This window comes from Cryptotermes secundus, unplaced genomic scaffold (assembly GCF_002891405.2).
Source record: "Cryptotermes secundus unplaced genomic scaffold, Csec_1.0 scaffold42, whole genome shotgun sequence".
NCBI classification, from domain to species: Eukaryota; Metazoa; Arthropoda; class Insecta; order Blattodea; family Kalotermitidae; genus Cryptotermes; species Cryptotermes secundus.
In genome coordinates this window covers 1,054,314-1,081,793 of record NW_019720161.1, presented here as the reverse complement: position 1 = coordinate 1,081,793, position 27,480 = coordinate 1,054,314, and the positions used below count along the sequence as shown (strand labels likewise).

Genomic DNA, 27,480 nt, shown 5'->3' with positions numbered 1-27,480 from the left:
TATGAGAAAGGGCACCAAAAAGAAAAAAAATGGTGGTGGGGGGGGGGGGGGGGAGTATGATATTGAGACTAGCACTTGCCACTCAGTTCGACATTGATTAAAACCACCTAAATGAAGCTAGGAGTTGGAAGCAGGAGGTTCTTCGAAATGCTAGTTCCTATCTAGGAAATTACACGGCGTCACATTCCAGAAAACCGTAATCTGAAGCTGATCTATGACGAGTTAGCGCTGTGTAGTTCGGTTTAAACCTAGCGACGTTTCGGAGGAACGTACTGCTTCAGTCCTTCGATTTGCTGAGTAAGCGAAACAATTAATCTTTCCGAAGTCAGCCCACAATACCTGATCGCACTCAGTATCACTGAACATTATTGACAAATATGCATCTGGAGCGATTTCAGATTCAAGTAACTCGACATGTCAATTTACATGGAACGAGAATATGAAAGTGAAGCCAGTAACCATTTTACCGTTGTGTGTCACCAGTACTTCATGTCCTCAGTTCGATACTCGCCCCAAATGCTGGCTATCATTACTTAATCTGATACTGCCCACTGAAGAGAAGCATTTTACTTTGTACAACACCATATATGATGTCATGCCGTAGCGTAGCTGGCTGAGGCACTCTGCTACAAGCTGGTAGGTCGCGGCTTCGATTCCCGATGTCACTGGATTTTTCAACTGACCTAATCCTTCCAGCCGCTCTATGGCCCTGAGGTCGACTCAGCCTCTAACACAAATGAGTACCAGGAATCTTCCTGGGGGTTAAAGGCTGCGGACGCGTAAGGCTGACAATCTCAACGCCTTGTGGGAACCTCCACGTCTCACAACCCTATGGGCCTCCACGGCCTGTTACCGGAATAGCTTTACCTTTTCTACCTTACCACATTCGGGAAATCGTTGTTGGGAAAGATACTTATGACGCATCAAGCCAACGGAAATAACTTCATTAAAAGAAAGTCGTTATGGATTTAAACAGAAGTAGTTTGTCCATATCTACCCCCATTTTAGCCCTGTGTATTATAAAAATATTAATTATGTTTCATTGTTGTCCTAACTCCGATGAGAGATATTTTGTGTATCGGATTTAATATTTACACATGGAAAATTTATAAAACTGTTCTCCTTACGTACCCATGTTCATCAAATCCAGTGGTGTCTCGTACATTCGGCGCCTCCTCTTGTTCGTCTGACACTTTGGACTTACTACAGCCCATGACTGCAACTGCAAATTGTCTCACGCTTCTCAGCTATAAAGCAACTGTGCCACTATGTGTGCAGCTACCAACACTACTGCATCCTAAACACTAGCTTCCTCTGTCTCCACTTCCGTCAAGGAACTTGCGTCTGGCAGTACACATTAATGACTCAGATCCCTGTGATCGAGAGGTCGTCAGGGGTGTTAACTCTCATAAATACGCATTACTAAGTACTCGTCACCATTAAAAATCCTTTGGCACTGGACTATGTACATGGTCACCGGGGGTCGGAGGGAGGCAGACAGGCATCTGATCTAACAAGATCTTTAAATATAACATAAACTGAAGAAAGAAGGGAAATATACAAATAATATATATAAAGCCGTGTAGTCCGTTGACAGTCAATTGACGTTTCGAAAGAACATGCCCCCCCCAACCTCATGAAGAAAAATAAGCCAAGCAAGAAACCAGAGTGGAAGGAGGTGGAAAGCAGAGTAATCGGCTTACAGCAATTTCGAATTATATATTGTCACGTGTTTATGGCTTCGTGACTAATAATGTGTTTTAGATTGGATTTATTGGCACCTACTTTTACAATCACTCGTAATCACAATCAGTTACAATAATTCACATTCAATTTTCAGCCGAACCCTCCTCCTTTGACTGCCAAGGACTCGTCCCATTCTCATTCTACGACTGGACTACTTATGTAGTCTCAAGGTGGACTCATAGAAAACACATCCGTTGCCGAACAATGGATATATGCGAACCACATAGAAATCCCGTCTCGCCACACTGGTTCTATTGTTGCGTGCGCGTATTTCGGGCGTTGCCTAGAAATTGGTCTACATGTCACAATATGAAGCAGGAAGGAAATGGTAGACGGTCAGTTCCCGTTGGCTGGCGCGTAGTACAGAATGAACCGTGAGTACCCATTGGCTCCTACACAACAACCGAGCGAACCAATAGGTGACAAGAACAGGATGACCAGCATGATCCTCAGCAGGCCAGTTTGTTTTTGTGTAAGAAAAGGCAAGACCGCCTCTGTGGTCTAGTGGTCGGAGTTCCTGACTACAGATCCAGAGGTCACGGGTTCGATTTCCGGCGCTACCAGATTTTCTGAGAAGTAGTAGTTCTGGAACGAGGTCCACTCAGTCTCGTGAGGATAACTGAGGAGCTGTTTCAAGGAAATAGCGGCTTCGGTCTAGAAACCCGAAATTAACGGCCATGGGGATTCGTTGCGCTGATCACGCGGCACCCTCTATCAGCTAAAGTTGGCACTAACTTCGCCGGCAAACGGCTGTCGCTCGGTCGGTATAGTTCGCTTGCGGACTCAAACCACAGAGTTCTTTTTTTTTTTTTTAAGGAAAAATCAAGGGGCAATTGATAATGTTATGGTAGACAGAGACCCGAGTGGTCTGGGAGAGACGTCGTGTGCCGGGTCCTAGGAACTGAAATCTCCGCATAGGAAATATCGTTGAGCTCACAGGATTTTTCTGCAGTAAGGTTGCCAGCTTGAGTCATGACTTCCCGTCGCAGATGATTTAGACAGACAATTACGACATGCTGTTATTTTTTCGTCTTTTGGTAATTATTGTGTTCTTCGTTTTTTGGTGAAATCTACGTTATTGAGTTTACACTCTCGATTTGCTGCGTAAGAATTCAGATTAGGGATTTTTCTAATCAATTCACACAAGGGGATCGCCGACAAAGCAGGTCAAGTGTTAAGATGTGAATCATTCCCAAAGGAAGGTTTGTACACCCTTGGCTAAGATGCTAATGATGACAGTTGGAAGCTTTGCGACAGTGAACTACGCAACATAAAGGCATCGCCTCTACGCACAACAAATACGGGATTTCTCCAATTATATTATGTAAATTACAGTTTTCCTTTGTATGCTGTATAGTACAGTCGGTATAGGGACCGGCTCGACAGCTGAGAGGTCGGCGTTTGAATCCCTGTAGGGGTCAAATTTTTCTCCTCTTCACGTCTTCCACATCGGTTCTGGGGCCCACCCAGCCTCCTGTCCAGTGGGTACTATGGGCTTAGGAGGTGAAACGGCCGCGGCGTGAAGCTGACCACACCTCCAACAAGTACCGATGTCAAGAAAACGTGGATTTATACATCCATTCCCCCATACGTCTTCTTGGCCTAGTGCTCGAAGTGATGAGCACAGGGAGAGGTGTAACTTTTACAGTTTTCTTTATCAGAATTTGTGCAATGGACATTATTATTAATTTGGACATTCTTGCTTACATTGAATGTTTTCGGAGGCATTGTTTCCGAAGACGGGTCAGCTGAAAACACGGCCATGAAACTACCTTCAGAGGGCTGGAAGGTCTAGGTCTGGAATACCGGATGTCTGGGGGCAGGAGGTTGGACTAATCTTACGGCTTACGTCACTTTGTATGCTGATATGATATCTTTATCAGTTGGCAATGCACCTTGGCCCTTACCTCCAGTTGCCCTCTAAACAAACTTTCCCGCTAAAAAAAATCCGCCTTGATTCATGCGCATTATGCTGTACTGAGCAAGAAAATCACTACCTACAGTCTCTCCCATAAGTCCGGAACCGTAAGCATTATCAGTTTTTTTTTATTATTTTATTTCTTGCAAATTTAGAATCTATTCCACAGTAACATTATGAGTATTAAGTAAATGGTTTAAAATTTGAAGGCTTGTGACGTGTACCATTCATTAATGGTTCTCCATGTGGTTACATATCATCGACAAGGTCTTCTGGCCGGATTTTCTTCAGTTTTCTTTATTCCAAGGGTCGGGTGAATAGGTCACTTATGAGTTGGTTTACATGCTATGTTGTTCGATCTTTGTATTTGTTCATGTTTGACTTAATTACATCTTGTATTAATGGTATTTTGAAGTCTTCATGTAGAGTTTGGTTAGAGATGTACCATGGTGCTCCAGATATCATACGGAGTGTTTTGGATTGGAATGGAGAATTTTGGTATTTGATGGTTTACTACAATCCCATAGTTCTATGCTATATGTCCAAATTGGTTTAAGTATGTATTTGTAAATGTTTAGTTTATTTTCCAGAGATAGTTTGCACTTACGGTCGAGTAGCCAGTACATATTTTTTGTTTTTAGATCAAGTTAGCGTCTCTTCGCTTTTATGTGCGTTTTCCAGGTCAGCTTCTCATCTATGTAGAGTCCGAGGTATTTGGCCTCTGTTTTCACTGGTATAGGGTTGTTGTTTATGTTAAACTGAGGACATCTGCTTCTTTTTGTAGTAAATGTTATTTGGACTGATATGGTGGTATTTTGATAGACTAATTGAAATTGGAAGGTGCTATGGCATGGAAATGAATGTGGAGAAAACAAAAGTAATGAAAATTTCGAGACAACCAACCCCAGTCACAATAAAGATAGACCAAAAACAACTGGAGAATGTGAAATGTTTTAAATATTTGGGTAGCTTGTTAACAGATGATGGAAGGTGTACTTGTGAAATTAAATCCAGGATTGCCATGGCAAAAGCTGCATTTAGCAAGAAGAAGAATCTTTTTACCAGCAAATTGGACTTAAATTTGAGGAAGAAACTAGTGAAATGCTACATTTGGAGCATAGCTCTGTATGGGGCTGAAACATGGACACTTAGGGCAGTAGATCAGAAACATCTGGAAAGTTTCGAAATGTGGTGTTGGAGAAGAATGGAGAAGATCAGTTGGACCGATTATGTGAGAAATGAAGAAGTGTTAATTAGAGTCAGTGAGCAGAGGAATATCCTACATGAAATAAGAAAACGGAAGGCTAATTGGATTGGTCATGTTTTACGCAGAAACTGCCTTCTAAAAGAAGCTATCGAAGGAAAGATAGATGGGCGGATAGAAGTGACAAGAAGACGAGGAAGAAGACGTAAGAAGATGCTGGATGACCTTGGGGACAGAAGAGGATACTGTCATTTGAAGGAGAAAGCTCTAGATCGCATTAAGTGGAGGAATTGTTTTGAAAGAGACTGTGGACCTGTCGTCTTGACAGATTACTGATGATGATGATGATGATGATGATGATGATGATGGTGGTATTAACGCGTATCTTTCACTGTTGTAACCACATACGTGTATAAAGAGTATCGAGATGCTACTGCAGCTTTTCAGATGCTCTTCTAGGATCTAGATCTGATGTTAGTATAGCAGTAACATCTGCAAATGTGGCAATTAAGGTATTGTTAGTTTGTGGGAGGTCAGTAGTGAAAATTAAATAGAGGAATGGTCCAAGCATGCTACCTTGGGGAACTCCTGATTTTATAGGTTTATATTCGGAAAGGTCATCGTCTAATTTCACTTGAAGGTATCGATCATGTAAATAAGATTTCAAACTAATGTAGAATCATTCAGGTAAGTATGTTTTTAATTTGTATAGGAGTCCCGCATGCAGACCTTGTCAAAGGCTTGTTGTACGCCTAGAAACACTGAAGCACAATACTCTCTGGCTTCAAGACTGGTTTTAATTTTATTGATAATTCAATGGCATTGCTGGATTGTTGACTGTTTTCTTCAGAATCCAAATTGATGGTCAGGTATTGATTCATTTAGTGGCACTGCTTCCTCAGTTCTCTTAAGAAGCCTCTCGAAGATTTTGGACATTATTGATAGTAGACTTATCGATCAGCTTCAGTTGGGGACTTTCCAGGTTTGGCCACCATTATGACTTGTGCTAGTTTCCACTGAATAGGATAATATCCAAGTCTTAAAATACTATTGCATATAGTGGTCAATAAGACTACTGTTTTTCATGGTAGATCCTTCAGCATGTCTCAGACTATCAAATCATGTCCAGGTGCCTTGCGAGGTGTTGTGCCCCGGCACTAGATGCCAGATATATTTTGTGTTATCATTAATTTTAGTTCATTTGTAATAAAATGGAAAGAACAGTCACAGGATGATGAACCGGAAGTGGAATGAGATCAGACTAATGAGTGTGTGGTATCTGGTAGGCAGCCATTTTATGATGCATCGGTTAGAGAACTACGCACGCACACCAGTGACCATATATGGGCAAGTTTTGAAACGGCAAGAGACGAATGCCAATGGGAAAAGACTATTCTAGGGCGGTTCCACGCGTGGGTAGTACTCGCGCGTCGCATAGAGACTTATAAAAGCCCCAGATGTGAGTGCTGGAGAGGGCTGTTGGGCATAGTTGTGGCTACCGAACTCTGTGACAGTGCCAACAATGAAGGGACCAGCAAGAGTCGCCATTCTGTGTCTACTATGCTGTTCGAGTGAGTACTTGCCTCCTTTCGGGTCACTGTCAGTGGTAAACTAAAACACTCAGAACTGTGAATATGAAGGACTGATTTGAGTAGGACTCCATGATGAGGAGGCGATAGTCCAAAGAATGAATATCCTGTACTTCTAAGTTTTAGTTAGATTTATTTTCATGTTATAAGTTAGGTATCCTCTATGTGTTTTGTACCTGTGTGTTTATTTTACCTGGTATCTCCCGAGCCCGGTAAGAGCTATCCACGAGCCCATTAGGGGTCGGCGCTACCCCAACCCCTTGGGGCACAACAGAGGATTTAATAGTTTTATCTCCTGAAGTACTTCTGTCGGTGAGAAGGTTTTTATTGGAAGTGATAACTGGTGGGGAGCATGTAGGAAGTCTTCAATGTCAGCATCATTGATACTTTGCTTTTGAGGAGGACTGAATACGCTAGTGGTGTGGGACTATTATTTTATTATTATTCGAGGGGGTGGGTTTCCCCATGCACCGCAACCAGTGGTCTATTGTATGTCCCCCTGTGATATTCTACCAGTCTCTATACCCTACCGATACTGGTGCGTGCCATCAGTCCCGACTCAGCCAGCAAGTTCGGCCTCTACTGGCTGAGCAGTATCTAGATGCTTCCCCCATCTACCAGAGGCGTTAGAGACTATTGTTGGGTGGGAAATGTCCTGGTAATTTGGCTCAGAGACCTCCTTGAGGCATGAGGTTCTTTTACGTGCCGTAAAGCTACGACACGGGACCCACGGCTTAAAGTCCCTCCCGGAGGAATTCTTCCCTGAATTTTTCCGCCCTTAAAAATTCGATGACCTCCGCCGGGTTTGAACCCGCATACCTTGAGTCATGAGGTGGGAACGTTACCCCTAGACTACGGAGGCCGCTGGGGTGGGACTAAGTCCCTTGTACTGCGGCCACTTCTGACCTATTGTACAAGCCCCCAATGATAGGAGAGGGTGATTGTGGAGTAATTTGTGGAATGAAGATTGGCAGGGGAAACTGAAGTACTCTGAGAAAACCTGCCCCAGCGCCACTTTGTCCACCACAAACCCCACTTGACCAGACACGGAATCAAACCTGGGCCACTGCGGTGGGAAGCCAGCAACTAACCGCTTGACCTACGGCGTGGCCAAAAACATTTACTAAGTGTTCAGCAAAAGCTGAAAATTTTTCGGTGTTAGAACATGCCCATGTCCTGTCAGTGTTCCTTATAGGTGGGATGCTTGTGACTGGTTGTGTAAATCTCTCTGTTGCTTTCCACAAAGAGTAGTCGTCAGAGGAGAGCTGCATAATAGACGAGTAAACGTTATCATTTTTTTGCCTCTTGTAGAGCTCTCGTGAGGTTATGGTTTAATCTATTTAAGTTTGTCTTGTCTAACGGATTTCTGGTTCTTTGCCAGATATGTCTAGCTCTTCTTTTTTCTGAAATCAGTTGTCTGATGTAGAGGGTTTGTTTTATTTTTCTGTGCTTCATCTTATGTATTGGGGGAGTAGCTTTCCACTAGGCATCTTGGATATTCTGTGTTAGGTATTGTATAACTTCTTCAATTTCTCCGTTCTCTTTCATTCGATGGTCAAGCCTGATGTTTTCATTTAGTACGAGTATATCTCGAAATAACTCCAAGTTAGGCCTGCACCATAGCCCTTCTACAAGAGACTGATGATCTTAACTCTTACGTGTGAATATATATTTTCATTAATAAACTTCATTACAATAGCAAAGAACATTTTCAGACCAATGCAGTTGTACACTGTGTTAACACACAATACAAACACTGTCTCAAGAAAACCAGCTGCTAACTTCTCATGCCTATAGAAAAGAGTGTATTATGCTGGGATCAAAATTTTCAGTACTCTGCCATCTGATCCCAAAAGTCATATGAATGAAACAGCGTGATTTAAAATAGCACTAAAATGGTACTTAAACATACACTCAATCTACTCCGTTGATGAATACTTATTGTCTAAGAAGTGACTCATCCTTTTAAAGGTTGTGTGAATGAGTATTTTCTAATAACCGTAACCACTATTTTTCCTTGGATGAAAATTTCAGTTGTACTGTATATATGTTTTCGTATTTACGACCTATTACCCATCCTACAGTCATTTTGACTAAATCTGGCTGGATCTAGGAAATGCAAGGCAATGTAATGTACCCAAAGCTGGTTGGATGAGGATAAACCTGGATGTGGAATAATAGTTTGGCTTCGTACCGATCCGACTACCGACGCTGGACATGAGACTATTCTAGCATACACAGATGGCATTCAAATTGGAAATGTAGGTGATTCTTTTTCTGTTGTTCCCGCCAACAAAGTGGTGTTACGTGATGTTCTTGCGTAGATCTGATCGATCTGATGGTGAAGTATGCACGTGTTGTGGTCCTGTGTTATTTAAATTGAGCATTTACTTTTAAATTGTTCGTCGGTCATAATTAGTAAGTTAAAACGTCTAATCATTTAGCTGGCATTACATTGAGTATGTTAGACGAACAAATCGGAAATGTACGTTTGTAGCGTGTTCGTGAAGGCAACTTGTATTGGCTAACGAGAGTTCTCTCTTCAGGAATCTAATAGGGTATAGTCCATTGAAAGTCAACTGTTGTAACAGAGGTACATGCCGCCTTCATTTTCAGGGTCGAGTAATAAGCCGAGCAAGAAAGAGCGCAAAGCAGGTTAAGAACATCAAATCCCACGTGTGTCCCAGTCGTCCCTGTATGGAGGTGAAACGTATCGCTGCGTTTTACCATTCGAGAAGCCGCAGATCAGGAAGACCAGGAACCTTTGTACCCTGCCTTACCTTTCACAGGTGCAGGGAACACTCCGCTTGCTGCCTGTTTCACTCTCATTTNCATATTTTTTGACCCAGAGAATGGAGGGTACATGTTCCTCCGAAACTTAAGTTGACTTTCATCAGATTACACAGTTTTATATCCCAGAAAATAGAACTGTTCATAGCCACCTCTACATTGAATTGTGACCACATTTAAAACAAAATTTACATCTATTTGTCTCAACAGTTTTATAGTACTTTATTTTCTAGCTTGCTTTGTACAAAATTTGGATGTTCAGGTGGTTAATAAAATGTTTGTTGAAGTGTACAATCATATTTTAATATCCTGAAGTGAAGTGAATGGTCTTTATTAGTTAATGTGTGAATGTAATACTTCTGTGGTAATACTGACGGGAAATTTGGAAGTATGCATTAAGATTACTTTTCTAATTTTCTCTTCCGTGTTTATAAAGTAAGTGAATGTGCAGATGAAGGGCTTATTCAGTGTGTATGAAATTGTGATAAATCTGCTGTATGTAATGTGCTTTAGAATGTATGTACTTATATTTGGCATGAGGTTTAACACTTCTAAATCATTTTGCTGTTTTCTAAGAGATACCTGTTTCAGTCCATATAGGTCTGCAGTAAGTTTTCTAGATGTCATAGTTTCATGGCACAAACTTAACGTGTTATGGGTCAGCCCAACTTTAAGGAACAGCAATCAATTCTTATACCTATATATGGTTGCAAATAATGTAATGTGTAGTGCAGATTAACTCCATGGAGAAGAGGCCTTGAGCAGCTTAAGGGCCCACCTCTTGATTCCATTCTCAGGCAGTTGAATCCAGTTTAAGTTTTAATATTATCGTCCCATCTACACCAAGGTTTCCAAATGGTTTCGTCCCTACTCATTTTTTTATTACAATTTTGTAAAGCGTACAAATTTTTAAGTTGCCCATTTTCTCCGCATTCCTGTCAGTTATTCTGTTATGTCTAAATATTCAGCATACCAATTACTTACTCATGGGGCTGAGCCCTTCTGGAGGAGCCGCCAATTCTGCAGCTAATTAAGAATTTCCCAGCATTTTATGGAACCTGAAGGTTCATTACCGTGTTCACATGAGCCCTCACTGGTCCCTGTCCTGAGCCAGATCAATCCAATCAGTCCCATCCTCTCTCTCTCTCTCACTCTCTCTAAGATCCATTTTAATATTGTCCACCCACCTACACCTTGGTCTTCGTTTTTGGACAGCAGACGAGAAGACAAAAGGTTCTGGACTGAATGATAGCAAGCATTACCCGAGTTCAATCTGCTCTTAATTTCCTCCTGAATCGGGCTTTGATCTGTTATCATTGTTCCCAAATATCTGAATTGTGCCACATTTTCAAAACATCTGTTTCCTATCTTTATATAATGATTTTGCCCTGCATTTTGGTGATGAGACAGCAACATATGCTTAGTTTTCTCTGTTTACTTCTAGACCAACCTCTTTACTTGCGTCAATTAAAGTTTGTGTGTTTTTCTTTATGGTATCTACATTATCACCCAGTAGATTCACATCATCGGCATAGGCCAACAGCTGGTGTGTCCCATATAATTTCACTCCCACCTGGTTTCCCTGGACCTTCCTGATGGCATATTCTAAAGCAAAGTTGAAAAGGAGTGGCAATAAAGCATCTCCTTGTTTTAGACCATTCTGGACAGGAAATTTATCAGACAAATGTTTACCTACACAGACTTTACTACACGTTTCGTTTAAACACATTTTAATCAACCTAACTAGTTTCATGGGTATCCCAAACTCTATTAGAATATTGTACAATACTTCCCTCCTGACTGAATCATAGGCTTTCTTGAAGTCTATGAATAGCTGATGTACTGTGTCATTGTACTCCCATTTTTTCTTCAATATCTGTCAAATGCAAAAGATTTTATCTGTAGTTGATCTGTTACGTTGAAACCCGCACTGATGATCCCCAATAATTTCATCTATATATGGACTTAACCTTGAAAGAAGAATATTGGATAAAATTTTGTATGAAGTTGATAGCAGTGATATCCCCCGATAATTACTACAGTCAGTTTTATCACCCTTCTTGTGAACTGGTACAATAATAGACTCCTGCCACTGATCAGGCAATTTTTCGTTATGCCAAATAGAAGTAATTAGATTGTGGATCTTAGAATGTAATATTTCACCTCCTGCTTGAGTAAGTTCTGCTGGAATTTGATCACTACCTGGCCATTTGTACTGTTTCAATTTTGCAATAGCACTTTCAACCACAAAAGGGTCAGGATCAGGTAGTAACGGCTCAGCTGTATGGATTTCTGTCTGCCTAACATCACTGATCCTATATACATTCAATAACAGAGAGTAGTAGTTCCTCCACCTATTCAAAATGTTGTGGGAAGATCAATTTGTTCTCATATTCTCTAAGTCTGCACCAAGATCTGCCATTATCATAGTTAAATCAGAAAACAGCAGTAACAGAATTTAATCTATCGTTACATACTCCCAGACTTTGGAGTAAATTGCAACTTGATATCAAGTAAATTTCAGTAAATATCTTGGAAAATTCTGTATACCTACATGTATTGTTTTGCCCCTTACAGGTGTTCAGTATGGCAAAAAGCTTACGAAGTAAGTGGAAACGGAAAATGAGGGCTATAAAGAGAGAACGATACGGAGAGAAGGAATTAGCCCGATTGAAGAAGGTCTTGGGAATTGAAGATGGAGAAGACATTGAAATGAAAAATATTGAAAATATAGCAACAGGTAACTATTCAAAGAGTCTGTAGATAATACTTAATCTAGTTCCAAAAGTAAAGCGGTTCAGTGTTCCAGGGAGGCTTAAGATGACTCACATTTTTGATGAGGCTAAGATTCCAGGTGGAACAGAAGATACAAGTGTGATGTCAGTATCATGAGTGACATGAGCTACTCCATGAAGTGTGCTTATCGAACTTCCGACGTTCTGTGTGAAATTTGGACTTAAAAACTCCACTGGAGTATTGATGGTGTAAAAGATTTATGAATCTGATCGAACCATAAATGTGTCCTGATCCTTCAATCTTGATTCAACTACACTGTTTCTTGGTGTTATTTGCACTTCTTTCAGGTGAACTTGCATCAAGATGCGCTCTCATTGTGTGTTCTGAATTCTATGTCAGTGTTAAGTAAACTGGATGTTAAAACTGAAAAATAATTTATGGTCTTTGTTTATCTGGTGACAATCCTAAATTATTTAATGTTTTTAAATGATTAATTCCCATCATCCAATGAGCTGTTTTCAACCAAGAGGACAGATGATTCATGTTAATCACAGCATCCGTGAGTGCTAGGCTACAGAATACGTTGAACCCCCTTCGATGGAATTAAGAGTTGATACTGTTATCAGGCATCAGATATATTTAATTTTATTGAATTGTTCTGTGATTAGTTGTCTTTGTATATGTTCATAAGCACACTGATTTGAACAGACACCAAATTTTGAAAATTGCTAATATCTCAACTGTAATTATTTCACACATATGTAACCACCTGATTCGCATCCTCTACTGTCCTGTTCCTAACCTTGAGTATTAGAGTTGGCAACCCATGCCTAGGATTCCTGATGGACACAGCTTTCATGGCTTGCAAACTTGGCAGATTGTAGTCTGGGGCCTCTTGTCAGCACATTCTAGAGGTGATGTCATTATCATAAGTCATCAGTTATATTTAAGGTTACAGTCTGCTGAGATGTGAAGCGCTTAGTTTTATATCATGAGTACTAGTGTTTTGGAGGAATCTACTCAGAAGACAGAGGCAGAAGGTTCTTTTGAAACAGTATCGATATACAAAACTATATGGTGTCACATCACAGAAGACATAACCTTAATACTTACAGCTGTGAAAACCTGTGTAATCTCTTACAGTTATTTTATTGAACATGACTTGGCCATCTAATCTTATCTAAATTACAAGCACAGTCACTGAGCATGAACAAGAAACCCAGAAAGTTTACAGCCTCCTGAATGTTCTCATACTGAAAGTTGTGACTCTTCTCTTTAGATCCCTGTATTCATGGGAGTTTGTTTTATATTAACTTTGAATTGTTTTCAGTTGTTGATGCAAAATCCATTCAGGCAAACACTGAAGATATTCCTGAAGAAAAAGGAATTGAAGAAGAAGAAGAAGAAGAAGAAGAAGAAAATGAAGCAGAGAAAGAAGTGATGGAAATTGATGAGGTTAAACAGAGTTACAGCAAGAGGACACTGAGGAACGAGCATGGTAACTATCCAGTATGGATGAGCAAAAGGGAAGTGAAGAAGAGATCCATAGGAAACAGGAAAAGGAAACAGAAGGTTAAGAGGAAGAGAATACAAGACAAACAAAAGAGGAAGAAAAATTAGATGGAGTTTCGTCCCAGATGTATGTTTGCACGGTGTTTCCCCCGTTCTTGTAATGACCCAGCTGTTGAAGTAATAGCTGATATCCCCACATTGTTGCTCCTTCTCGGACATTTCTACTTTGTGTGGGTTTTGCAAACGAGCCTTTCCTCCCATCTCTTTCCCCATTCTTTTCCTTTATGTGACAGCTCTCCTAACCTGATTTTCTCATCTTTATCTCTGACTTACTCTTGGACATTTCCCTTAACACTTTGCGGACTGGCAATTTAAATATTTAAATCACCCTGGGGACCAGCATTTTTAAACGTACTACCCTAACTTGTGCACTGTTCACTTCAAAAATTAATATAAAATCTCCTAATGAATTTTATGAACTAAAATTTTTGGAGAACACTTACCGATGCTCCTAGAAGTGCTCGAGAGTGTGATATTTCTGGAAACATTCCCCTTTGTGAAGTGGCATTACACAGAACTTGCACATGTAGACAGTCATACTCCTTTTGTTGTGTACTGTGCAAACACGTCATTGCCTAGAAGGCTGCTTCCACTTGGCATGTTCACTCTTCACAATTTTCACGAGGGTATGTTTCCGCATATCACCCGAGAGTCGCCCAGGGGGTCAAAATGAGGACTGCGTGGGGTGGGAGTAGATGGCCCCGGTCGTACTAAGTGTGTGTCTGCCGCCACCATGTGGTCTGTAGCCCAGGCTTTTGCCACATTCAGCAGAAATGCCTTGTATTTCAATTTTGAATGAGTGTTTAGATTTTTGAAAACAAACATGAATTGAAAATGGCACAATTTATAAGTCACAAGGCAACTTTCTTTGTCCACTTTACTGTTTTCTGAGGAAGAGAATAATAGGCCAAGTACTGATCAGCTCTATCAACCCCCTCCATGAACATATAACTTCTGTCATAATGTTCACGGTGTTGGAGATAGTATCTGTTAGTTTCCTGACATAGCGTGTCAAAGAAACTATCTCCAAAAAACAGTTCCGCTACTTCAGACACTTGTGTTGGGTCCGATGGAATTTGCTTCACCCCTGGATTTCCAGTAAACTGTCCCAAAGCAGGCGTTTTGTCTACTTTTCCCCATGTGGCTCTCCCCGCAATGTTGCTACCCGCACTTTCGTCAGAGCTACTGTCACTTTCACTGTCTGTTGCCACAATTTTTTGTTCACCCCTGCCACACTCACTATCAGATTGTGAGTCACTATCACTAGCAGACTCACAAGGGACGTCACATAGCTCATCGGAGAACAAGTCGGATACACGTATTTCTTGTTCTCCAAGAAAATGCTTGGACCTCAACCTCTTCGATCTTGATCCATTTTGCACTAGTAACTTCCTGCCTGGTGCATGCAGCTGGAAGATGAACAAAGTGTAACCGCACCATGCAGGAACCTCAGCAATGTTGTTGATTTACATTCTTAATTATAATGTACTACAGGTAAACGAACTGTATTACTGTTAACACAAGATGATACAGAATTGACCCCAGCACCAGCAGATGCCAAGGATGACATATGGTCTTTCTGAGGGACAAGCAAGCTGCAGGTCACTTGAAACCCCCAGAACGGAGCAGGAAGTATCCTGCTGTGTTTTCTGGGAATTTCAATGCTAACTTTGACGGTGCGAGTCTTTGAAAATTTGAGACATGACAGATACGAGTTGCAATAATTTTCGGAGGGGCGTACCGAGCAATCGTTAGCGTACCTTCATTTATTTGAGAGCTGTCAGAAGGACCATGTTGTACTTAGGCCCAAATTAACATGGATCATGTTAGGGATTGGCGGAATGTAAATGAGAGAAACACCCAAATTTTAGGTTCGGCCAATCAGCAAAAATTTCAGAGGAGAGGAAACTGGGCATTCCCGGAACCATCGGGACTTCTGCCTCTCCAGAGCAGTCACTTGCAAAAAGGGAATAACAGGAGTGAGTCATCTAAAGGGAGTAACAGGAGTGAGTCATCTAAAGGTAGTAACTGGAGTCAATCGCCTTAGTGAGTAACAGGAGTAACCTCTCAGACGTTAAATCGGTGTTGGCCGAGTCCAGTACACAAATTCAAAGTGCTACAGCCCTGTAATGTGTAATTCTAGTTCACCTCTATGATAAAGAGCAACAGTGTTGGTGAAGTGTGAATTTTAAGTGTTCTCTCCCTCCTTGTGTGAGCAAGGCCCAGAAGTCGCCCTGAGTCAGAATCTCGTCCTACTGTCTGAGCAGTTGACACCCCAAACGCCCGCCTATCCATATCCCCACCTTTGTTTTCCCCATTCCAAATTCGTGGATTTCACCCAAGTCCACTGGCGCCCATACAAATTCAAATTCAGAGTAATCCCACACCCTACCCTGAACCAGACAGCAACAAGGAAGCGGCGGATGAAAGTGGAGACCAACATAAGGGCACTAAGAGGACAGGTATAAATGGCGAGTTATAAGTGCCGACCAACTTGTGGGGCTAGAAGTAGCACTGAGTGGGTGACAAAACAGTTAGTTATATAAGTGACACCAAATGTGTAGGCGAACGTGACGGCGGTTATAAAAGGCATTTTCTTTTGGAGTGAGAAAGGAAAACAGCGGGGTCATGTTACTGACTACGAAGCAAACATTCAAGAGGTCTATCACGCATCAGTCATGCGTCTGCCTGGCGCCAGTGCAAGGTATAGTGTGTTTCAACACGTGTCCATCCTAAAGTCCATAATAATATGCCACTGGTCCGCCATGTTTAAAAGTGCTGGGCATAAAAATATGCCACCAGTCCGCAAAGTGTTAAAGATTCCATGTCAATTCTCAAAATATGTTTATATCATATTATTCTTTTATTTGTTAATATATCTTTCAAGGTATTTATTTGTCTATGTATTATCCCTAATTTTTTGTTTTTTATTTTCCTCATGATTTTCCTTCTGTACTTATTGATCTAAGGGAGCTGGGATAGCCCAGTCGGTATAGTGACTGGCTACAGGCTGGATGACGAAGGGGTTAGGATTCGAGTCCTGCTGGGGGCAAGAATTTTCTCTTCTCTACATCGTCTGTGGTTCACCCAACCTCCTATCCAATGGATACAGAGGACTCTTTCCCCGGGGTGTAAAGCGAACACTCACCTCCAGCTAGTGCCAAGGTCACGATAATGTGGATGTATACATCCACTCCTCCATACTCCTTCATGGCATAGTGCTTAATTGGTTAAGCACAGGGACAACTTTACTTACTTTACTTGTTGATCTAAACATTTAAGGCAGCACCAGTTCCAAGACACAGGCAAGAGCAGCAGTACATCAGATCTTTGTGCACATCAGTGAAATTGCTAGCAAATTGAAGGTGGACTGAGAATTGTAGTCATGGAGAGGAAAGAAGAAGGATTCACTGTGCATTGCATAAAAGAAAAGCATTCAATTAATAATACCTTTTAATGGTTTCTTACACACGATACCAGCATTGGAAAATAATTGCTTCTATTCTTTGACATAAATATCCCTAGAAGTAAGGCAAGTAATTTAACTTTTCTCTTGCCTACACTTAGATCATTTGGAGTAACATCTAAATAAATTGTATTCACTTAAATTTTACTGTATAATAATATGTACAAAATATTATTGTAAATGTTTACTGTCATTGTTCCCATACTTTGGACATATTTTCAAAATTGTGACTGAAATAAAATAAATGTTACATTAAATTACAAGAATTATTTTATTGTATGAGCAGTATGACATGTGAGAGAGCAAATAAGTGGCTACAGTATTTTTTTACATACAGAATTATAGTTAATGGCAGTTTCTTCTGTATGTAGGCAAAAATCAGTCTATTCAGCTTATATAGAAATTAAAATTGTATGGCAGTGTACAATCACATGAGACTTTGTGCATAAGCACATCTGAACACATACACACACATGTGGGCATCTAATGGCTTTTTTGTACTCATTGAGGTGGGATAGAACAGAAGAGGAGAATTTATGAGCTGAACAGCAATGGCCCCATTTTAATTGTGTGCTTTTTAGTGAATTAAATATGTTTTAGTGTCTTTTAAGAAAGGATTGACTTGGTTGCATTACAGATGGAATACTATACAATTAAAATTGTGCCCCAGTGCAACAGGATGCTGAAATATGGGCTCATTTGTTCATATAATTAAATGAAACACAGTTTGATGATATTTTACATAAATCTGGCAGTTGGAGTGCAGTGAGATCGAATTTCTTGATGCTGCGACCTCATATGGGTCTGTTGCACCAACCACTAATGATGTATGAATGTGGAACATTAGTAGTGTGATAATTGAAGATGAACTGAAGTACTCAGAGAAACCTACCGCAGTGCTACCTTGTCTATCACAGAGCTTCCATTGACTACCCTGGGATTTGAACCCAGGTCTGTGCAGTGAGAAGCCAGTAACTAACTCCCTGAGCTACAGCATGGCCTCGAGGATAACATATAATTCAGTAATGAGAACACGGTTGTTGGAACGATTTTGTGTCTGAAAGGCACATCAATTTAATGACAATGGTTTAATGAATTGCATCAATGGAAAATGAGTTGTGTAACTGTTGTATTTATTGCGTTGGTGCTTTGTATCACAGCTTTTGGGGTGGTTTTGTAGTCTCCTTAAAGGAAGTGGGACAGCATTGCACCTAATATGGCCCCCATTTCAAACTCTAATTATAAGAATAAATTTGATAACTTACTTGGTTCATCCTGGTCTGTCACACTAGTAATAGTGTAAAAGATTATTCACACTGGATGACATTAATAATCATTTTAACTGCTGGTTTGCATGTTAGATTGTCACTTGCCATTATGTTATCCTGTTTTTCAGAGGCCAAGGTCAGCACTGAAGGCTGTATAGCATAGACCCCATCAGATCAAATTCAATAGAATAATTCAGACATGAGACAACAAATACCTTGTCAAGCCATACATTGCAACACATTCTTTTATCACTGCAGTAGTAGGAATCTGTGTAATATTTTGCAGGCTGAGCTTTTTTCAGGACACTTTTATAATCTGTTTTAATGTTTTAGGTGCAGCCAATTCAGCTGAACTGATTTAGGTGACCTCATCACACCCCTGCTGTTTGGCTTATAATCCTATCGCATTTTTGTTCAGATTCTTTGATGACCATGTTACCTGATGGTAGTTTTATGTGAGATGCAGTCAAGACACTCCATGTGCTCCAGCCTATTGCTGTAGTAACTTCTGCAATTACCTGTAAAAATTCAAACATGGAATAAATTTTACTTTTCCAGAAATATTGGCACTATGGTACAAGTTGGAAAGTCACGGGTTCAAGTCCCGATGGGGTCATTGGATTTTTTTTCAGTTGACCTAATCCTTCCAGCCACACTATGGCCCTGGGGTTCACTCAGCCTCTAACAGAAATGAGTACCAGGAATTAAATAAATAATTTTCCTGGGGAGTAAAGCACGGCCGGCGCGTAAGGCTGACAACCTTACCACCATCTTTTAGCCAATTGTCTAGAAAATGTGGGACCCTCAATGTCTCACAACCCTATGGGCCTTCACGGCCTGTTACAGGAATAGCTTTACTTTTACTAGAAATTTTGGGATTAATGTAGCTTGGGACAGGGTCCAATGACAGACATTTATGGTGAATTTTGGGTTCTGTAACAACAGGAAAATCTTCTAGGATGGTAAGTGCTTCCAACATTCTGAAGGAGCCTGCTGCTTTCAATTTCTACCATGAAGATGGAGGTAGCAGGTTCCTCTGAAATATTTGTGTCTGCTAGACTACACAGTGTCATTTCTTAAAAGACCACCCTCCTCCCGTGGTCTGTAGCATAAATATTATGGGTCATAAAACTAATCCAATATTTATTTTTGAGTTACTTTTTTGTAGGCTGTGAAATCTTACAGATTTAGGTATACATCCGCTCTGGTGGTGATCATTCTCGTGAACTTCCCATTGTTAAGGGTAACAGACTGCCTTATTGTCCCACCCCCCCTCAGAAATATTCTACACTTTTGCCTAGGTGGGACGAGGTCAGAAATGTCAGACTAACCATATCCGAATGCACTTGACAAACACTAGTACTTGTAGCCTTTGTAAATGTTTATGTCATGCTATCATTAGTGACTTTTTCTGCCATATAGAGATGTTTATTATAGCAATTCTGTTTTTATAAACTCTATCCATTGCTTTAACTTATTCTAAGCCAAAGTTCATAGCACCTTTGAATTTACATGTTGGAGACAGCAGAGTTATGCAAAGTGTTGGCATATCAGTGCATAACAACATGGTGTCAACACCCAAAAAGGGAAATTAATAGATATGTAGTTTTAATGACTTATATTTCAGATGAAAATAAATAAATAAAATTAAATTATAGGAAACTATTTATGTGATGTAGATACTTACATTCATTTAGAGTTCGTTTTATGCCTGCCACTTGGTCACAGAGCGTGTTTATGCGTTGCATTTCCGTCCTGTAGGGTTTGATGTTTTCCATTTGTTGATGATATTCATTTTGATGTCTCTCCTGGTAAGGCATAGACCCTTATAAAATTTGATTTGTTTCATTCTGGTCCATCACACTAACAATTATAAATACAAACCACTCCATCCAATGTGACATATAAGTTTTTACTACGTTAAAACTTATCTCCCTTACATGTTTCGGTCCTTACGAGTACAACATCATTAACACAATACAATTTGCAGAAAACATAAGAAAACTAAAACTAAATGCAAATCATAAATTTAACATTGGATATTAAGGACCTATACATTAATATCCCAATCAGCAGTACACTTCTTGTAACCCATAAACTACTTAAGGATAATCATATGAACAAAAGCATTATAAAAGAAATAATGTCCATACTTAAAATGATATTGAACCAAAACTATCTTCAATATAACGGAAAATATTACAAACCAAGAACAGGCGTAGCCATGGGCTCCCCTATATCAAGTACAATGGCAGAAATCTTCCTACAAAGCATAGAACAAGGCAGAATAAAACATCTGCTGGAAGATGAGAAAATCAAGTACTACAACAGATACGTAGACGACATCCTCATAATATGTAATCAAACAAAAATAACCCCCCAATGCATCCTCGAACATTTCAATAGACAACATAAAAACCTGCAATTCACAATAAATGAGGAAGTAAACAACCAAATAACGTACCTGGACTTAAACCTATTTAGCAGACACGGACAAATAGAAATGGAAATATACAGAAAACACACATCAACAGATGAAACTATAAATAATAAATCATGCCACCCTAAAGAACAAAAACTAGCAGCATATAAAAACTGGATACACAGACTTCTTACACTACCACTTGAGAAAAACAAAGAATTAAACACTATCATTAATATAGCACTAAATAATGGCTGTAGAAAGGAAGACATCACACACCTGTATAACAAACTTAAACAAAAGATAAGTAACCCAGATAACAAAGACAAAAAAGAAAAAAATGGGTCACTTATACTGGAAACCACATACGAAAAATCACAAAACTGTTCAAAAACACTAACATAAAGATAGCCTTTAAAACAACACACACAATAGGTAATCTAATAAACGAAACACGACAAATAAACCCATATGAACAAAGTGGTATATAGAAATTAACATGCCCAAGCTGCCAAAAAGTATACATTGGCCAAACAGGTAGAAATCTAACAACTAGATACAAAGAACACATAAGAAATATAAGACTAAACAAAGACGAATTGGCATTTGCCCAGCACGTACTAAATAAACACCATCAGTATGGGCCGATGACAGTAATCATGGAAATGATTAAAAAAGCTAAAAATGGAATCATAATGAATATAAAAGAGGACTTCCACATATGTCACTTTAATAAGTTCAATAAACTGATAAATGAAGAAGAACAAAAACATAAAAAAGAAAGTAATAGCCAACGTAATATGTTCAACCTCATAATACATCATGAGAACACGCCCACACTAATGTCACAAACACAACAAGTATAAATCATGCGACACAGCACACTCTAGAACAGTGAAAACAACACAGCAAGCCACGAACAAACCCTGGACAACATCAAGGTAGGCCGAAACAAAATCCTCAAATATATATAGACACTAGGATCACTGAAATAGTACAATACCGATAATACTGCGACGTGTTGCGCTATGCAGGGCATACTGTCATAAACTAGAGAACTTTACGATAACTTTCCAGTATTTTGTTACATTTCGTCACCATCCTGTTGGTTCTTGAAGTCTAAGCACTGAATGAGGCAGTGATGCCATGAGAAGTGAGAGTGTACTATCTTCCATACCATAAATACCAAGCTGTGTTGTTGTGATGTTTGGAAACAGTGAGAGAAGTTGAGTCCTGGGGGGGGGGAATATATGGATGATGATATATGACCTAAAAACACATGGGAAAGACTGTCTTGTTTTTAGAGAACTAAAGGCTAGTATCAAAATTAAATTAAATCAGGTAGTTTTATTTTTGTGGAAAATTAAGTGAATTTTATGGCACAAGTAAAATCCAAAATTAAAAACCGACAGAAAAATATAATTAATTTAATCTGTATTTAACAGTTTAGTTCAGAACTAGGACTCCAAAATGAAACACTGGTTTGTAAAGTACAGTTAAGTCTCATACAGGGGATGGACAAAAATATGTAAACACCTCATGAAATGCATGCCTGAATTGAAGTGTTTATTTTAGCGATGTTTGTAGGTCACGCTGTCGTATCTGCCCAACACCACTACCTGTACAACCTCCGCAATATGTTGGAAGCTTCATTTGTTGTCGAGACAGTGTTCTGTGCAATTTTTTGTGCATCACGTCAAAGCTAACAGAATTCGAACGCGGGCAAATTGTGGGGGCCCGTATGGTGGGTACTTCTGTAACCAAGGTAGCGAAGGTTTTTGGTGTTTCGCGAGGCACAGTATCCAAGATTATGACCGCATACAGGAGGACTGAGAAAACTGCATCCGATAAACACCAGCGTGGACGGAAATGTGTGTTGAGTGATCGAGACAGACGAACATTGCATAGGATTGTGACGAAAAATGAGAAGAGTACAGCTGCAAAAGTGACTGCTGAACTGAATGTCACGCTCACAATCCCTGTCAGCACCAAAACAGTACGAAGGGAACTCCACAAGCAGGGTATTTCTGGACGAGCTGCAATTCCAAAGCCACTCATCAGCGATCAAAATGCCACTAAGAGGACAATGTGGTGCCAGAGTCATAAAACCTGGACTATGGAGCAATGGAAGATGGTCATTTGGTCGGATCGAGTCCACCTTCACACTGTTTCCGACTTCTGGCCGAGTTTACATCTGGAGAACGCCATTCCAAGCTTACAATCCAGATTGTTTGCTGCCAAGAGTGAAACATGGCAGGGGTTCAATCATGGTATGGGCAGCCATATAGTGGTATTCTGTTGGACCCATCATTACCCTGCAAGGTCATGTCATTGCCAACGACTGTGACCATTTTGGGCGACCAGGTCCATCCCATGGTGCAAACTTTGTTCCCTAATGGTGATGCCATTTACCAAGCCAACAATGCCTGTGTTCACATAGCTCGCATCGTCCAGGACTGGTTTTCTGAGAACGAAGATGAAGTGTCACGTCTGCCATGGCCCCCACAGTCGCCAGATATCAATATTATTGAGCCTTTGTGTTCTGTTTTGGAGAGCAATCTGCGTGCGCGCTATCCACCTCCATCATCAATAACAGAACTTACAATGTTTTTCAGGAAGAATGGTACAAGATTCCCTTGCAAATCATACAGGACCTCAGTTTATCCATTCCAAGGAGACTGCAAGCAGTTCTGCAAGCCAGAGGTTGTCCTACACCATATTAGTCACAGTAATGTGTTTTTTGTTGGGTGTTTCCATATTTTTTTGTCCATTCCCTGTATATGCACCAGAGATGATATTTACATTATATTTGTTATTTTGTCAAACTCAGTAAACAGGAAGAGTGCTATATACTGGATATTTTGGAGGTATGCACTTTTTCCATCTTCAGGGTCAAAGAGTAAACAAGCAGAAATGGTGCTTGTGTGAATGCTTCACATGTTCTTAGAACCTGAGCACAATCCTTCAAAACACTGGTAGATCTATATGGAATACATGGTGTAACATCTCAGAATGAAGTACTTTTTATACTCATCGTCATGAGAAGCTCACATCTCACCCAAGAAACAGGCTTTACCATAAGACACACAAATATGAGAAGCAATGGGAATTAACAATTTTCAAAATACCTTTACAACAACCAGGAATGAGAAATGGTTGAAAGTTTGGAATTATTTGATTTGTGAATAGGTTGAAGTCAGAATTTATGGATAACAGACTCTATAATAGAACAAACATTTCCTCTATGTATCTCTACTTACGATATCATTGAGCTGGTGCCTTAGTTGTGCTATGTTTTCAATAATCAGCTTAACTTTGTCATTAAGCTGTGATATTGCTTGGTCTGTGGTTGGATCAGATGGTGGTACCATCACCTGCAGTGACAGAATTGGTAATGATGTCATGTTTATCTGTACAAACTGTATTGATTCATAAATTATTTAATGATGACGAGTAGTTTAGAAATGTCCAACATGATAATGAGTTCACGTAATAGTTTGAATTAGTTCAGTAAAATCAAACAATTATTTTAAAGTAATTTTTAATTTACATCAGTGAGTACTAAAACTTTAACCTGGCCTGCAGTAAACTTTGTAATTTCCATTATGGCTTGCACTCCCAAAAGGTTGCACAGTTTGATTACTTGTAATTAAGGTAAAGTATTCCCTGTGCTCAATTAAGCAACCCCACCATGAAGACGTGTGGGGGAGTGAAGGTATAGCTGCACCATTTTTGACCTCGGCACTGGATGTAGGTGAGTGGTCAGCTTCACGCCTTGGCCACTTTGCCCCTGGGGAAAGAGCCCCATGTACCCTTCAGATAGGAGGCTGGGTGTGCCCCAGAGCTGATCTGCAGGCTGCAGAGGAATTGAACCCTGGCTCTTCAGCCTGTAGCCTGTCACTATACTGACTCATCTAAGATTAACTGTGATACAATGACATATTTAGATATGATAAACTGAATGTAGTGGTCACTTCTGTGTGTCTGAATTCTTCCTCTTAAGACAATTTGTAATGTTATTTTGTTAATTGGCTATTACAGGGAGCTGAATGTCAACTTACTTTCTTGATTTTCTGTACTCTCTTTGCAAGAATGTCATAGTCTAAGAGGTCCCTAGCTTCTGTTGCAACTTTTCCTGCAAAATAAATAAGAGTAGACAAGTAAATGAACAGACTAGGTTGTATGGCATAAATGTGTAACTTCCTTGGCTGTACACATACTTCATTTTACTAAACATACGTCTGAAGGGAAATTTCAGTTTATATTGGAACAATGGACATAATTTATATTAATCAACCTTTAAAGGTTTGGGATGGTGTGATATTAAACTGACACGTAAATTGGACATTTTCCATTGTCTCATTTTGGTTTAAGAAACAAACATCTAGAAGCTGTCTCTGCTTCCATTATCAGGTGAAACCTACTCTGTTGGGTTCAGTGGAGCTAATTGTCCTGAAATAGAGATCAGCTCCATCTGAAGGGCTCAACAGAGGAGGTTTCACACTTCAGTAGATGGCAGAAACCGAGCAAGCTTACGAAGGATTTGTTTCGTTTTTTAACTGAAACAAAACGGTGTAAAATGTCCACTATAAGTGTCAGTTTTTAACATTTTTTGGAAGTCATATTTTGAGATGGGGACAAGATGAATGTATATATTGTGTAAGATTTGAGGTTTTCACGGCGGTGACTATGAAGAAAGCAGTCTTCTGGGATGTGGTGTTAACCGACGTTTCGGAGGAACGTATCGCCTCCATCTTCAGGGTAGATGGAAAAATAAGAAAATTCTTCTACCCTGAAGATGGAGACGATACGTTCCTCTGAAATGTCGGTCAACACCACATCTACACGGTGCCACATCCCAGAAGACTGCTTTCTTCTTAATGTATATATTGTTTTGATGGGAATGCCAGAAAGAAATAGGCCACTAGCGAGACCTATACATAGATGGGGGATAATATTTAGATGGATCTTAGAGGAATAGAATGGGCTGGTATGGACTGGATTTATCCAATGCAGGATATGGGTCAACTGAAGTCTCTTGTGAACACAGTAATGAACTTCACATTCTGTAAAATGTTGGGAAATTCTTGAGTAGTTAATCGACTAGCAGCTTCTCGAAAGGACTCAGCTCCATGGAGTTAGTCTTATCTGTAATCAGGGAAGAATGTTATTGCAGGAGTTTGATTACTATGTCGTCCAGTCTTGTTGTGATACATTGAATTTCTTTATTTTATGTCTGAGGTTATCTAATTTGGATACATAATTGAAGTCGAAATATGCTAGCTCTATCACAAAACAGCTGTTGCTTTATGTAATTGTCATGCCATTAAGTCTTCTGTAGGGTATGGAGCTGAAGTTCCATGCATTCTTAAGCTGGGGCCTAGATGAATATGAATGGTAAACTTGATGTTCTGGACCCTTTGCCCTCTTATGGGAGAGTCTGCAACACCCATGGTATTGGGTGAATCCGCAAGTTTCAGAGAAGTTTGGTTGGTGAAGAAGAGAGGAATTTTCAATATTCCTGCATCCCAGGCTGTCAAGCTATGTAGTCCAATAGACAGGTACATTTTTTTTTTTTGGCAGAATCTACTGATTCCATCTTCAATGTTCCAGTAAAAAGGAAAAAAACTGGCAATTTAGGTATAATTTTTGCTGTGCTCACAATTAGATTATTAGGATTTGTAGTATGGGCACACGCCTGAAGATGGAAGATGGCCACAGATAGCAGGACTGAAATATCTGAACCAAGTCCAAACAATGTAGAGAGTAGGGACAGTTCAAGAGACCAGATAGTGTTAGAGATGTCTGTAGACAAGTTGGGGTCCATTCAGATGGAGGACGAAGTCAGTACCATAGTGGTGATAAACTCTAGGGACGCTAAAGCAATGATAAGACACCTGTGGAAAGCTGTCGAGCTTCACAGTCAAGATGACAACAAAATTCAACGGGAATCAACCAATTCAGATTGTTCAGTGGACCTGTAGAAGCCTGAGAAACTGTGATAGAATAAGAAGTTTATAAGAATGTGCTACAGAGGGCCAGATGGGCATTGCCTAGGCCTTTTTCTTTTTTGTATATACGAGGGTGAGTCAAATGAAAAAATCGAAATTTCACGACATTATCCTGTAAGTTGGTAAGCGTGCTACAAACAGCGTGCAGCATAGTGCAGATGCACGAACACCGTCACAGCACCAGTATAAGATGGCTGCCCCACTTGAGACTTGCACCAGGGAAGAAAAGCGTTCTGTTATTCAGTTTTTGTGTAGTGAAGGTGTGAAACCTATTGAAATTTATCAAAGAATGAAGTTTGAGTATGGTGATGCATGTTTGTCACAGCAGCAAGTGTACGAATGGAGTAGGAAGTTTGCAAATGGTGTGACTTCAGTGGAAGATGCTCCTCATCCAGGTCAGGCACATCGAGTTGTGACTCCAGAGAACACTGCATCAGTTGAAGCCATAGTGAGGAAAAACCGCCGAGTGACATTGAATGAAACTGCAGCAAGTTTAAACATTAGTCATGGTTCAGCACACCACATTGTGCACGATGTGCTCCAGTTTCACTAAGTGTCTGCAAGATGGGTGCCATGGCAACTGATTCCTGAATTGAAAGACCAACGTATTGATGCTTGTGAAGAACTTCTGCGGCGCTTTGAACGAGAAGGTGATGACTTTCTTGCAAGAATCGTTACTGGGGATGAAAGCTGGGTTCACTTCCACCAACCGGAAACGAAGAGAGCAAGCAAGAAATGGCGCCATTCCTCATCTCCAA

The 27,480-nt window shown here is 40.1% G+C and overlaps 3 protein-coding genes across 7 annotated transcripts in view; 1 reads left to right on the top strand and 2 right to left on the bottom strand.

Annotated features, from left to right (window-relative positions):
- The window catches only part of LOC111866786 (protein PRY1), a 96,051-nt gene extending 94,740 nt beyond the window's left edge, over positions 1-1,311 (bottom strand). The window contains exon 1 of the mRNA XM_023856047.2: positions 1,132-1,311. Within this exon, the coding sequence (XP_023711815.1) occupies positions 1,132-1,214 (83 nt within the window). The 5' untranslated portion in view covers positions 1,215-1,311. The remainder of the gene's footprint in view (positions 1-1,131) is intronic.
- A 1,434-nt stretch (positions 1,312-2,745) lies between these two features.
- Positions 2,746-13,872, top strand: LOC111866875 (protein LLP homolog). 4 transcript variants are annotated; one of them, XM_023856220.2, is made up of 3 exons: positions 2,746-2,783; positions 11,825-11,987; positions 13,314-13,872. In XM_023856220.2, the coding sequence occupies exons 1-3, from the start codon at positions 2,760-2,762 to the stop codon at positions 13,601-13,603; spliced, it is 477 nt and encodes a 158-aa protein (XP_023711988.1). In that variant the 5' UTR covers positions 2,746-2,759; the 3' UTR covers positions 13,604-13,872. The 4 variants fall into 4 exon arrangements, with proteins under 4 accessions (XP_023711988.1, XP_023711996.1, XP_023712008.1 ...); XM_023856228.2 differs by lacking the exon at positions 2,746-2,783 and adding an exon at positions 8,770-8,875; XM_023856240.2 differs by lacking the exon at positions 2,746-2,783 and adding an exon at positions 8,974-9,246.
- A 3,118-nt stretch (positions 13,873-16,990) lies between these two features.
- The window catches only part of LOC111866982 (epidermal growth factor-like protein 7), a 41,963-nt gene continuing 31,473 nt past the window's right edge, over positions 16,991-27,480 (bottom strand). For both annotated transcript variants that reach the window (XM_033752528.1, XM_023856390.2), the window contains 4 exons: positions 24,773-24,846; positions 23,972-24,085; positions 19,977-20,097; positions 16,991-18,807 (listed from right to left, as the gene is read on the bottom strand). In XM_033752528.1, the coding sequence (XP_033608419.1) occupies positions 18,725-18,807; positions 19,977-20,097; positions 23,972-24,085; positions 24,773-24,846 (392 nt within the window). In that variant the 3' untranslated portion in view covers positions 16,991-18,724. The remainder of the gene's footprint in view (positions 18,808-19,976; positions 20,098-23,971; positions 24,086-24,772; positions 24,847-27,480) is intronic.